Genomic DNA, 13,627 nt, shown 5'->3' on the forward strand with positions numbered 1-13,627 from the left:
ATCTTTTAGCTCTTGTTTGTGACTATCTATTTTTCATTTAATTTCTCATCACTTCAAACAAATTTGAACCTTTTAAACTTGATGTTTCCTTGACTACGTAATATGTTCCACTGGTCAATCTGGTTTTGTATCAGTGCCACACTGATCACTGCAGCTTGACAAAATGCTCACTATCTAGGAAGGCCATTAGATTGCCCCCACACCCTCCTCATGTTTTCTTGGTTATTCTTTCTTGTTCTAGATATACTACAAGTCTGAACAGTTTTATTTATCAAAGTAACACTAATCTTATGTAGATTTCATTTTATAATTGAATTTCTTTTCCCCTAGAAATATTGAATATCTTTATGAGTTCTTTTATTTCCCTCCAACATTGGAGAGACGCATCCTGTTGCTTCTTGGACGAGATATCATCATCCAGAAACTAATTAAAGGCTACGCAGGATGCTGGGTCTCTCACACTCCAGAGAATAAAATGTATTAGCAACCAAAGTAAAAAATATTACAAGCAAATTTAATATAGGAAAGAGCAACTTGGTAATGTGACAACTCTTTTTCTCAACCACATCAGCTTCCAGCAGGCAGAAGTAGCCCATCAGGATGTGGATGAATCTTGACACAAGGCCATCTGCTTCCCAGCATCACTCAAGAAGGGACAGTACAAAGACTGAAAGGGCACTTGCTGCTTTACTATGGGAAATATAATTGTATGGTTTTTATGCCAGCATCTGCCTGTACTGATAAGAGCTACAAAATGTGTATAATAGCTCTGAACAACAAAAAACTGAGTTGTGCGTTTTTTTTTCTTCCTTGTGCCCATGGTATGCAGAAGTTCCTGGGCCAGGGACAGAACCCATGTTACAGCAGCGACCTGAACCCCAGTAGTGACAATGCTGGATCCTTAACCTGCTGAGCCACCACAGAATTTCAAGAACTCATGTTTTTAATACTGTCCTTGTGTCTAGCAACTTTGTTGAATTCGCCCATTAATTCTAGTACTTCATCTATAGATTTTTCTGAACTTCCATGAATACAATAATGTTGTAAGTAATAATGATTTTTTTTTCTGATCTTACATACTTATTTTTCTTGTTTCATTGTATTGTCTAGATCCTCTATCACAATGCTGAAGAGAGTAAATGATACTGGCATCTCTGTCTTGTTTCCAAACTCAAAAGGAAAGCTTCTCCATTTTACCATTAAGAATGTGGTCTGCTGGGAGATTCTGCTGTGGCTCAGGGGTAACGAACCCAAGTAATATCCATGAGGACGTGCATTTAATTCCTGGCCTCACTCAGTGGGTTAAGGATCCAGCGTTGCAGTGAGCTGCTGTGTAGGTTGCAGATGCGGCTCGGATCTGATGTTGCTGTGGCTATGGCAAAGGCCAGCAGCTGCAGTTCCAATTTGGCCCTTAGCCTGGGAACTTCCATATGCCATGGGTTCTGCCTTAAAAATACAAAACAAAACAAAACAAACAAAAAAAAAGGAGTGTGGTTTGTTGCTGGATTTATAATATTATCCCTTTATCAGATTCAAGAAGTTTCTTTCTATTCCAAATTTCCTAATAGTTTTTTTTTAACGAATGATACTAAATTTTGTCAAATGCTTTCTGGCATCGATTAAGATGATCATACTATTCTTCTTCATGCAATTAACGTGAATTACACTGACTTATTTTCTGACACTAAATTAACCTTATAATTTCTAGAATAAACCCAATTAGATTATGATGCAGTAGTCTTTTCATATTATTGGTGGGTTTTTGATTCCTCATTCATGAGTGAGACTGGATTATAAATTCCATCCTCAGATTATTCTTGTCAGATTGTGCTAAGTTCATAAAACAAAATGAGGAGTGTTTCTTCTTTTATATTTTCTAGAAAGTTTAGTTAATGTTGCTATTATTTCTTCCTTAAAGGGTTATACGTTACCAATGAAGCCACTTCGGCCTAGAGTTATCTTTGTGAGAAATTTTAAAATTATATACTATTTTTAAATAAATATAGGACTATTCAAGTTTCCGTTTCTTCCGTGTCAGTTCTGATAAGTTGCATATAGTTTTTATTTCTGTTTTTAGTTGTTTCACTCCATCTGTTCCATTTTCAAATTTATTTGCACAAAGTTACTCATAAAATACTCCTCTAAAGGGAAAAATGTCTTCAGGATTTGAAATAATATCCCCACTTTATTTCTAAGATGGATTATTTATATTTTTTTCTCTTTTTCTCTTGGTCACTCTTGCCAGGGGTTTATCAATATTATTTTTATTCTTCTCAAAAACTCAACTTGTGATTCTCTCAATCCTACATCATTAAATTTTGCTCTATTTATATTTCTTTCTTCTACTTTCTTTGGGTTTAATTAGCAGTTCTTTTTCTGATTTAATGAGAAGGTTGTCTTTCTTCTCAACATACGCTTTTATAAAGCAGAGAATTTCAACCTTAGCTGCAAACTGGAATCACGTGGAGAGCTTTTAAATACTTGAGGTCCACCCCCCCTCCCCGAGATTCTGATGTAATTGGTCTAGGATGTGGCTTGGGCATCAGAAGTTCCCCAAGTGATTCTACGGTATAGTTAAAGTTGACAACCATAGATTTAAAGCAGCATCCTCTAAACACAACTTCAACTTCATCCCACAAGCTTTTAATATTTTCTTCGTCGTTCAGCTCAAATCATTTAAAATTTTTTGTTGTGATTTAACTTTTTAAAATTTATTTATTTATTTATTCTTTTGTTTTTTAGGGCCACACCTGCAGCCTATGAAAGTAGCCAGGCTAGGGGTTGAATTGGAGCTGCTGGCCTACACCACAGCCATGGCAATGGCAGATCCGAGGCACATCTGCAACCTACACCACAGCTCACAGCAATGCCGGACCTTAACCACTGACTGAGGCCAGGGATCGAACACACATCCTCATGGATACTAGTTGGGTTTGTTTCCAGTGAGCCACAACAGGAACTCCCTGTTGTGATTTAATTTACATAGAATTTTTTAAATGGGCAAATGCAACACACTGTTTTAGAAGTCAAGTAAATGATAACCTTGGGAATGAGGAAGGGGGCTGTCGTTAAGAGAAACACAAGGTAACTTCTAAGGTACTGGTAATATTTTATCTCTTGTCCTGGGTAGTGGTTACATGAGTGTGTTCAATTTGTGATAATTCATTGAGCTATATATTTATGATTTTTAAGTGTTTCTGTAATTTTATATTATACTTCAAGATAATTTTTTTTTTTTTTTGGCTGCGCACACATCATATGAAAGATCTTGGGTCATGGATCAAACTCAAGTCACAGCAGCACCCCATGCTGCTACAGTGACAATGCCAGATTCTTTGCCTGCTGCGCCACAAGAGAATTCCCCAGTACAATTTTTTTTTTTTTTGAAGAGAGAAGATAGATCCCATACAAGGAGTGGGAATTATAATGACACTAACCTTCTCAATATTAATATTAGAAGCCAGAAGAAACAGCATAATGCCTTTTAAATTCTAATGGAAAATGATTTCCAACCTAGAATTCTGTATTCAAACTTTCAATCAAATGTAAGGGTAAAATTAAGATATTTTCAGACAAGGGAAGGCCACAGAAAAGTTATCTCCCCAGGCACCTTTTCCTCAGTAACATCCTGGAGAATGTGCTTTAGTATAAGGAGGGAATTAATAGGGAGACAAAGGCATGGGATCGAGGAAACAGAGACTTCAATATAAAAGGAAGGTAAACTATAGCTGCTGGCCGACACCACAGCCACAGCAATGCTGGACCCAAGCCACATCTGTGGCCTACACCACAGCTCACAGCAACACCGGATCCTTAACCCATTCAATGAAGCCAGGGATCAAACCTCATGGATGCTTGTCAGGTTTGTTACCACTAAGCCATGACAGGAACTCTAAGCTAGAGGGTTATCAGGCAGAAATTCCCCAAAGAAACTAAAACTAGATGAGTACCTGCTTGTGTTTGACCATACTGAGAGACTGTTAGTTCTGTCAGAGTATAGAGGCAAATCAGGGGTAGCTAAATAGAAAACCAAACAAGTAAAACCCCCAAATATGACAAATATTACATTGAGGATAAACAAAGCATGATACCCCCATCCACAAAAATGGGGAAGTAGAATCATTGTTCAACTTGGCTACAAATAGTAGTTTTTATGACTATAACAATATAAAGAGGGATTACTGATTTAGTCAAACATTGTGATGTAACTATTTTACATAAGTGGAAGGAAGGGGATTTGGTATGTGTTTCTAGTGTATGGAGAGCTGCTGAGGGAGGCAACATAAAATAATAAATCCTCATCTTCTAAAAGTAGGACATCAAAAAATAATTGAATTAGGGAGTTCTCTGGTGGCTCAGTGTGTTAAAGATTTGGCATTGTCACTGCTGTGGCTCAGGTCACTGCTGTGGTATGGGATCGATCCCTGGCCTGGGAACTTTTGCATGTCACAGGCATTGCCAAAAACAAACAAACAAACAAAAACTGAATTGAAAACTCAAGAAAGAGTGTTAGCATGGAGAGGAAAAACAGCTAAAATAATTTAAATGGAGAAAGTGAGAATGGGAAGGTGTGGGGAAGGATGCTGCTTCTTTCTCTTCTAAGCACTTGCAGCACTTTTAAACGTGTTATGTAATATTTTCTTAAAGATAAAATTAAACTGAAAAAAAAAACCTGTGAAAACAAAAGAATCACTAAGCCTAATAAATCACTTTTAGCTTTAAAACTCTGGATAATCACCTGAATCATCTCTTGAACAAGAAGAAGCATATATGTAGCACACACCAGTAATTATTAATTACGTGTTACTTCAACCCCAAATTCTCCCCATATGAAGAGCCAAATTATCAACATTTTAGTACAGCGTATATGAAAGACTGCCTCAAAAAGCCAGAACATACAAACCAAAGGTTTTCATTTTATCAGATAAGACTGAATTCACAGAATTATAATCGACATGTAACTTTTCAAGAACATATATGTAAAGTTAGTTTGATTTGTTGTGCAAACACAGGATTATTCATTCATCTTTTATGAGCATATAATTAATGAATTAAGAGCCTGGATCAAAAGAACAGACACAGTTTGTATAAATGTAATTACCTGAAGAAAGTCACGAAGAACTGTACCAGGTCCATAAAATTGCTGTGCTGGGAGAAGGCAATCTGTGATAGAAAAACAGGTAGGATGATTAGGTTACAAGACAGTATCATTAACTCAGCCTTCTCATTGAAGCAGAAAGACATTCAAATTTTGAGGTGAGATTAATGAAATTTCTTCACTTTAGGAAAAGTGCCTCTTTCCTTTAATTGCCAACCCAAGAGTGGTATTCTGAGACAACACAAACTCCTAAAGCCCCACTGGCTCTTGACATCAGATCTCAGTTTTCAGTCTGAGCTGGAAGACTTCTCAGACTCCTATTTGAAAACCCCAATGAGAAGCAAGTCAGTTTACTTGCTACCTCCTCGGGCCATTATCAAGACAAATGCTCTCCTTGTCTGCTTCAAATTCCAATTCCTGTACCTCCTTTTCTGCCCTTCATCCATCCCTTTGATACCTAATGTGCTTAGTGTACACTCACTTTAAGATAATGTCCTTTAAAAAAACATGCATCCCAAGTCCCCCTACATTGAATATTAACTGACAATCAATCTAACACCAGGTGGAACTTAAATAATTTTATTATACAGTTAACAGTCTTTATATCAAGAAGACTAAAAAATCCTAATGTAGTTCATCAAATTTAAAATACCACTAAAAGAGGCATTATTCCGTGTACTATTAAGAAAAACACTGCTGGAATTCCCATTGTGGCAGAGTGGGATAAATCTGACTGCAGCAGCTTGGGTCGCTGCAGAGGCACGGGCTCAATCCCTGGCCTGGCACAGGGGGGTTAAAGGATCAGGTGTTGCTGCAGCTGTGATTCAGATTCAATCCCTGGCCCAGGAACTTCCATATGCTGTGGGTGTCGCCACTTAAAAACAAAAACACTACCAATTAAACTACGACACAATGCTTTTAAAATCACTGTAAGATGTTTCATAATTTCAGAGACGTCGGAATATGCAAAAATGTGCACCTTGGGATTTATTACTAAGCATGGCAATTGTATCCTTATTACCCTATGATACACACAGTACTAGCCAGATGTTATGGTGTATTCCCTGCTTATTTTTAAGGGACCATAGAGTCTTCCTTGGAGAGATAATGGTCCTATAAATAAAACAATTATTGAATAAGATGATTATTACTCAAATGAAGATAGTAAATATGACAAAGTATGACAAGAATCATAGAAGTAAATGATTAGCACTTTCTTTTCCTAGTCCTGCCCAGGACCCACCTTGCAACTCTTGTTAACTCTCATCCTACAGCAATGAAAGAAAAGTGCTACAGCTCAGGCCCCAGCCCAGTAACAATCCAATGCTTTACAGTCTTTTTTTTTTTTTTTTTTTTTTTTTTTTGGCTTTTTAGAGCTGCACCCACAGCATATGGAAGTTCCCCGGCTAGGGGGTCAAACTGGAGCTGCAGGTGCCGGCCTATGCCACAGCCACAGCAACTTGGGATCCAAACTGAGTTTGTGACCTACACTGCAGCTCCTGGCAATGCTGGATCCTTAACCCACTGATCGAGGCCAGGGATTGAACTGGCATCCTCATGGATACTAGTCTGGTTCATGATCTGCTGAGCCACAATGGGAACTCCCCTTTTTTCCCTATTTTGGTTGCACCCACAGCATGCACAGAAGTTCCTGGGCCAGGGAATGAACCCAGCCACAGCAGTAACAATACTGAGTCCTTACCTGCTAGGACACCAGGGAATTCCTGCTTTATACTCTAGCCAGACTCACAGAGACAGAAGAGAAGCTTCCACTGTTTTCCTTTTTGATGGTCTTGCTTTTTTTTTTTTTTTTTGACATTCCATAAACAAGTACAGCTCCAATACTACATGTTCATTCCATAGAATATTATGGGGCGCAGAGTCTGGTTTTTGTGTCCTCCCTCTAGCCACCATTTATAATTAGAAATACAGGAGTTCCGGAGTTACCATCGTGGCGCAGTGGTTAACGAATCCGACTAGGAACCATGAGGTTGCGGGTTCGGTCCCTGCCCTTGCTCAGTGGGTTAACGATCCGGCATTGCCGTGAGCTGTGGTGTAGGCTGCAGATGCAGCTTGGATCCCGCGTTGCTGTGGCTCTGGCGTAGGCCAGAGGCTACAGCTCCGATTAGACCCCTAGCCTGGGAACCTCCATATGCCGAGGAAGCGGCCCAAAGAAATAGCAAAAAGACCAAAAAAAAAAAAAAAAAGAAAAGAAATACAGGAGTTCCCCTTGTGGCTCAGCTGTAACAAACCTGACTAGTACCCATGAGGAAGCAGGTTTGATCCCTGGCCTTGCTCAGTGGGTCAAGGATCTGGCATTGGTATGAGCTACAGTGTAGGTCACAGATATGGCTCAGATCTGGTGTTGCTGTTGCTGTGGCTGTGGTGTAGGCTGGTATCTATAGCTCCTATTTGCCCTCTAGCCTGGGAACTTCCATATGCTGTGGGTGTGACCCTTAAAAAAAAAAAAAAAAAAAAAAAAAAACTGAAGGGAGTTCCTGCCGTGACTCAGTGAAAATGAATCTGACTAGCATCCATGAGGATGCAGGTTCAATCCCTGACCTTGCTCAGTGGGTTAAGGTTAAGGATCCTGCGTTGCTGTGACTGTGGCGTAAGCCAGAGGCTACAGCTCCGATTCGACCCCTAGCCTTCTTAGGGTGGGTGTGGCCCTAAAAAGACAAAAAAAAAAAAAAAAAAAAAAAAAAGACTGGAAAAAACAATTATATAAACAAAGTTATTCAATCTTAAGGTCTTAAGGAATGAAGAGTTCATGTTACAAGACATAACGAAAGAGAAGGAAACAGATTCTACTGCATCCAATTCTGTTTAGGTTTTAATCTTTGAAACAATCAGTAGTTCCTTAGCATTTCAACTTAAAGAAAGGACTCCTTGAGATGATTTTACTCATTGTGGATGCCACAAAGTTTGTATACTAATGGCATCTTCTGAAGACCATAGGGTGTCTGTGTGCCCTGTGCCACATAACATTCCTTGGAGCAGCTACCCCAGGCTGGGATCCCAATCATTAGTCTGATTGCTTGCTAAAGCAGGGCCACACGACATTCATGTCCAATTTAAAAATATAAAGAACCTGGAGCTCCCTGGTGGCCTAGCAGTTGTGGATTTTGCATTATCACTGTTGTGGCTTGGGTTTTTTGGTTTTTTTTTTTTAATCTTTTTGCCTTTTCTAGGGCCGCTCCTGCAGCATATGGAGGTTCCCAGGCTAGGGGTCGAATCGGAGCTGTCACTGCCGACCTATGCCAGAGCCACAGCAATGAGGGATCCAAGCCGCGTCTGTGACCTACACCACGGCTCACGGCAATGCTGGATCCTTAAACCACTGAGCAATGCCAGGGATCCAACTTGTACCCTCACGGACACTATATGAAGTTCTTAACCCGCTGAGCCACAGTGGGAACTTCTGTGGCTTGGGTTTGTTCCCTGGCCTGGGAACTTCCACATGCCACTGGTGCAGTCAAAAAAAAAATAAATAAAAAAAATAAAAATCATAAAGAACCTATATTAACTTGCTGCCAGGGTGGCTGATCCCCAAACATTACTATAAAAGTGGTTTTCTTCTGTTGAATGTTTATCATCTAAGCCTCCAAAGTTACAAAGTATCATAAAGAAGCAAAAGTCCTAACATAAAAATGTTTATGAACCAGAGTTCCCATCATGGCACAGTGGTTAATGAATCCGACTAGGAACCATGAGGTGGCGGGTTCGATCCCTGGCCTTGCTCAGTGGGTTAAGGATCCAGCGTTGTCATGAGCTGTGGTGTAGGTCGCAGACGCGGCTCGGATCCCTCATTGCTATGGCTCTGGCGTAGGCCAGCAGCAAAAGCTCCGATTAGACCCCTAGCCTGGGAACCTCCATATGCTGCGGCAGTGGCCCAAGAAATGGCAAAAAAAAAAAAAAAAGTTTATGAACAGATTGAACACTTAGAAATATCTAGCCCTGCTTATACCCCACCCACTGTGTCAGTCTTTGTTGACTGATGTTTGATCGACAAGGTGATGAACTTACTGTCCAAACAGAGAACTGAGAGTGAAGGAGAATGCTATTAAAAATTACACTGGGACAATAAGCATGAATTGGGCTATTGTAACTATTCAGACTGTCAAACAAGACAACCTACTGCAAAATCAATTTTGCCAAAGATGAGATTTTAGTGCAAGCACTACTGAAGAATTGATTACACAAAACCATTGATAAGTCAAGACTTGGCAGAATTATCAACTGAAGAGGGATGAAGGATGAAGACAACATTTTTGAAAATACTCTGAATAGCATTAAGAGAGGATCTTGGGAAAACTTATGAGACCCTCACTATTGCTTTTATTATTATTATTATCATTGTTATTCTTTTTAGGGCTGCACCTGTGGCATATGGAAGTTCATACTAGGGGTCAAACTGGAGCTGCAGCTGCCAGCCTACATCACAGTCACAGCAATGCCAGATCTGAGCCACAGCTTATTGGCAACTTTGGATCCTTAATCCACTAAGCGAGGCCAGGGATTGAACCCTCACCCTCATGGGTACCAGTCAGGTTCTCAACCCACTGAGCCACAGTGGGAATTCCCTGACTATTGTTTTAAAAATCATGCTGTGAAATCGAGTCTGAAGTGAAAGACTTCATTCTTGCTGTCTTATTTCAAAGCACCAACTGCATAACAGAAACCACACCTCTATTTTCTTATCTTGCTCAATCTTTCTCCACAGCCCTTAAATGTACATCTATTTATGCTTTTTTTCTTCCACTAGAAAATAAGATCCATGAAGGACCTCACCACTGACTACTACACCTAGTGCCCAAAGCCGTGATTGACATGTAAGAAGTACTTAATATTTGCTGAAAAAATGAATATGATAATTGGAAAAATAATGACTCCATTTCCTCCCAAACTCAGTAGGACCTGACTGAGTTTTTTTTCCCCTAACAATTGGCTCAGGGTTGCAATCATAATTTAAATTTTGTTAACTGTAAAATGAAAACTCATATTTTAGAGTTTCATTTTCAAAATAATATCCCAAGCAAACCTTTCTTTCATGATTTATTATAAAAACACTGAAATGTGTTTGTGGCTTTTCTGATACTAAGGATAACAAGGAACTTCTACAATAAAATCTATTATATTTTAGAAGAAAATTCCATTCCAATTTATAAGTAAAACAATTTCATCCTTCTCTCTTTCCAAACAGTAGGTATCACTCTCCACACTCCAGGAAATCTAGAATTTATTTCCACAACCTGCTGTGTGCTCAACTTTCAGCAATAAGTTTGATTATAGTGTGTTTTCCCAAGGGGCCTTTGGGTGTGTCCTAGAAAATGAATCACAGAAGCCCTTCTAGCCTCAGGATTTGGGATAGGATATTGTAAACCTGCACTTTTTTTGAGCTTCAGCCTAACATGTGTTTTCTGGTTGTAGAAACACTATTACACTTCAACCTCTGTCACCAGAGTGCCTCCCTTGCTCACCTTCAATGGGAGTCCTCCTCGTCCTTTGTGGCCCAGCACAAACACCCTTCCTCATTCAGCTACTCCATCCTCCACTGGGAATTGGCTCTCTCTTTTCTACACACTCTCAGCATTTGGTCCACTTCCCTTTTAGGGCATGGGATAATCATATTCTACTTACACTACGCCTGTGTACACGGAAAGATCCTGGAAAAGAGGATTCCTACATCCTTCTATCTACAAAGACCATGAACTGTTGACTTGTAAAATGTCGTTGGAGGAGAAAGAATGAAAAGGTAATTTCCTATCTCCCACACAAGTGCTGATAGAGTCTTGTATTCCAAGAACTAGACCATCCATAGTTCTAAACTCTGGAGAGCTTGCAACAAAGTCAGTATCCTGGGTCCTTCTCCTACTCCTAATTTATAGCTTTAAATTCCCCAGGTGAATCTGATGCTGGTGTCTAGAGGCCACACCTTAGGAAACTCTGAAATAAGGAATTATTAAAAAAAAAAAATTCTCGGGGAGTTCCTGTCCTGGCTCAGCAGTAACGAACACGACTAGTATCCATGAGGACACGGGTTCAATCCTTGGCCTTGTTCAGTGGGTTAAGGATCTGGTATTGCCATGAGCGGTGGTGTAGGTTGCAGATGCAGCTCCAGTCTGGCATTGATGTGGCTGTGGCTGTGGCTGGCAGCTGCAGCTCCGATTTGACCCCTTATATATGCCACAGGTGTGGCAGTAAAAAGACAAAACCAAAAAAAGCAAAAAAACCCTCCCCACTCACACCCTCCCAACAATTTCTTTAGAATTTTAGGAACTGCACTGAAAAGAAAAAAAAAAAAAACTGTCATTTTTACTTAGAAGGTCTGGTGTCAAAAGAAATGAACTTGGATCTTCCCCAGGGGTGGGAGTAGGGACAAAGGAAGAGAGGCCTGGCCCAAACCCTGAGACCAGGGAATGGAGGGGAATGAAGGGCGTGGAGAGAATGTTTGTTGAGTACAGGGAAATAAGTGGTGACTGCACGGTAGGCCCAGGGAGGCTCTGGAGCCCCAGGAATTACTGTGCCCTCAAGCCTGTCACCCATGGCAGTGAGAACCCTTCACCCATGCCTCACGGCCATGGGCCAAGGTACTAGGAGAAGTGGTCAATGAATGAAGATCTCTGGACTCAGATAAGCTGAGGTTTCTGAGTGTCCCGGAGGGAACGGGAGGAAGGTCTGTGAAAAAAGGCTGAGAATGAATTTCATCAACTATGGTGAGTACAGGCTGAGGCCAAGATTACTTTAGTATTTGTTGTAGGGCTGGTTTAGTGTTGCTGAATTCTCTCAGCTTTTGCTTCTCTGTGAAGGTTTTGATTTCTCCTTCAAATGTGAATGAGAGCCTTGCTGGGTAGAGTAATCTTGGTTGGAGGTTTTCTCCTTTCATCACGTCGAGTATATCCTGCCACTCCCTTCTGGCCTGCAGAGTTTCTGCTGAAAAATCTGCCGATAGGCTTTCTGGGGTTCCCTTGTATGTTACTTGTTTCTTTTCACTAGCTGCTTTCAAGATTTTCTCTTTGTCTTTCATTTGGGTCAGTTTGATTAATATATGTCTCAGGGTGTTCCTCCTTGGGTTTATTTTATATGGTACTCGTTGTGCTTCCTGGATTTGAGTGAGTGATTCCTTCCCCATGTTAGGGAAGTTTTTGGCTATTACCTCTTGGAATATTTTTTCTGTCCCCTTCTCTCTCTCTTCTCCTTCTGGCACCCCTATAATACGGATGTTGTTGCATTTAACGTTTTCCCAGAGTTCTCTGAGACTCCCTTCATTTGTTTTCAATCTTTTTTCTCTTTTCTGTTCCACATCCGTAACTTCCACTAATCTGTCGTCCACCTCGCTTATTCGTTCTTCTGCCTCTGTATTCTGCTGTTGGTTGCTTCTAGTGAATTTTTTATTTCAGTTATTGTATTTTGCACCTCTTCTTATTAAAGTTTTATATCTTTATCTCTTTGCTCAGTGTTTCCTGTAAGTTATCCATCTTTGCCTCCAGTTTATTCCCAATGTCTTGCATCATCTTCAGCATCAACAATCTAAAGTCTTTTTCCTGGAGGTTGAGAATCTCCTCCCCACTTAGCTGATTTTCTGGGGTTTTTCCTTTCTCCCTCATCTGAGTTATAGTTCTCTGTCTTTTCATTTTTATAGGTTTTTGGTGTAGTGACCTTTTTACAGATAATAGGGTTGTAGCCTCTCTTCTGGTATCTGCTCCCCTTGTGGCTGAAGTCTGTATGGGGGCTTGCTGTAGGCTTCCTGATGGGAGGGGCTGAGTCTCTGGATGGGATTAGAGGCAGCTGTGTGCCTGAGGGGTCTTTAGGCAGCCTGTTTACTGAGAGGCGGGGCTATGATCCCACCTGGATTGTTGTTTGCCCTGGGGCTTCTCAGTGCTGATGGGTGAGGCCAGATTTTCCCAAAATGGCCACCTCCAGAGAAAGGCAGCTGATGAATATTCCCAAGAGCTTTGCTTTCAATGTCTGTCCCTCACAACAAGCCACATTCACCCCTGTTTTCCCAGGATGTCCTCCAAGAACTGCAGTCAGGTTTGACCCAGATTGCTAGGGAGACCTCACTCTGCCCTGGGATCCAGTACACGTGAAAGTCTGTGTGCACCTTTTAAGAATGGGGTTTCCGTTTCCCCCAGTCCTGTGGAGCTCCTGCACACAAGCCCCGCTGGCCTTCAATGCCAGATGCTCCAGGGGCTCTTTCTCCCAGTGCCAGATTCCCACACGTGAGGGTTTGATCTGGGGCTCAGAACCCTCACTCCTGTAAGTGAGTCTCTCTCTGTGAACCAGTTAGTTTTCAGTCTGTGGAGCTTCCCACCTGGGAGGTATGGGGTTGTTTATATTGCGAAATCGCCCCTCCTACCTCTTGATGTGGCCTCCTCTTTTTCTTCTGGAGTAGGGTATCTTTTTTTAAGGTTTCCAGCCCATTTGGGTGGGGATTGCTCAGCTTTTAGTTGTGAATTTTGTTGTTTTTAGGAGAGAAGTTGAGCTCCAGTTCTTCTATTCTGTCATCTTAATCCTCTCTCCTGAGGC

General features: G+C 40.8%; 1 protein-coding gene across 5 annotated transcripts in view; it reads right to left on the minus strand.

The window, feature by feature from the left end:
• Window positions 1-13,627, minus strand: part of ATRN (attractin) — a 185,337-nt gene that overhangs the window by 32,312 nt on the left and 139,398 nt on the right. For all 5 annotated transcript variants that reach the window (XM_021077392.1, XM_001927289.7, XM_021077390.1 and 2 more), the window contains exon 25: window positions 5,102-5,163. In XM_021077392.1, the coding sequence (XP_020933051.1) occupies window positions 5,102-5,163 (62 nt within the window). The remainder of the gene's footprint in view (window positions 1-5,101; window positions 5,164-13,627) is intronic.

Source organism: Sus scrofa, chromosome 17 (genome assembly GCF_000003025.6).
Source record: "Sus scrofa isolate TJ Tabasco breed Duroc chromosome 17, Sscrofa11.1, whole genome shotgun sequence".
NCBI lineage: Eukaryota > Metazoa > Chordata > Mammalia > Artiodactyla > Suidae > Sus > Sus scrofa.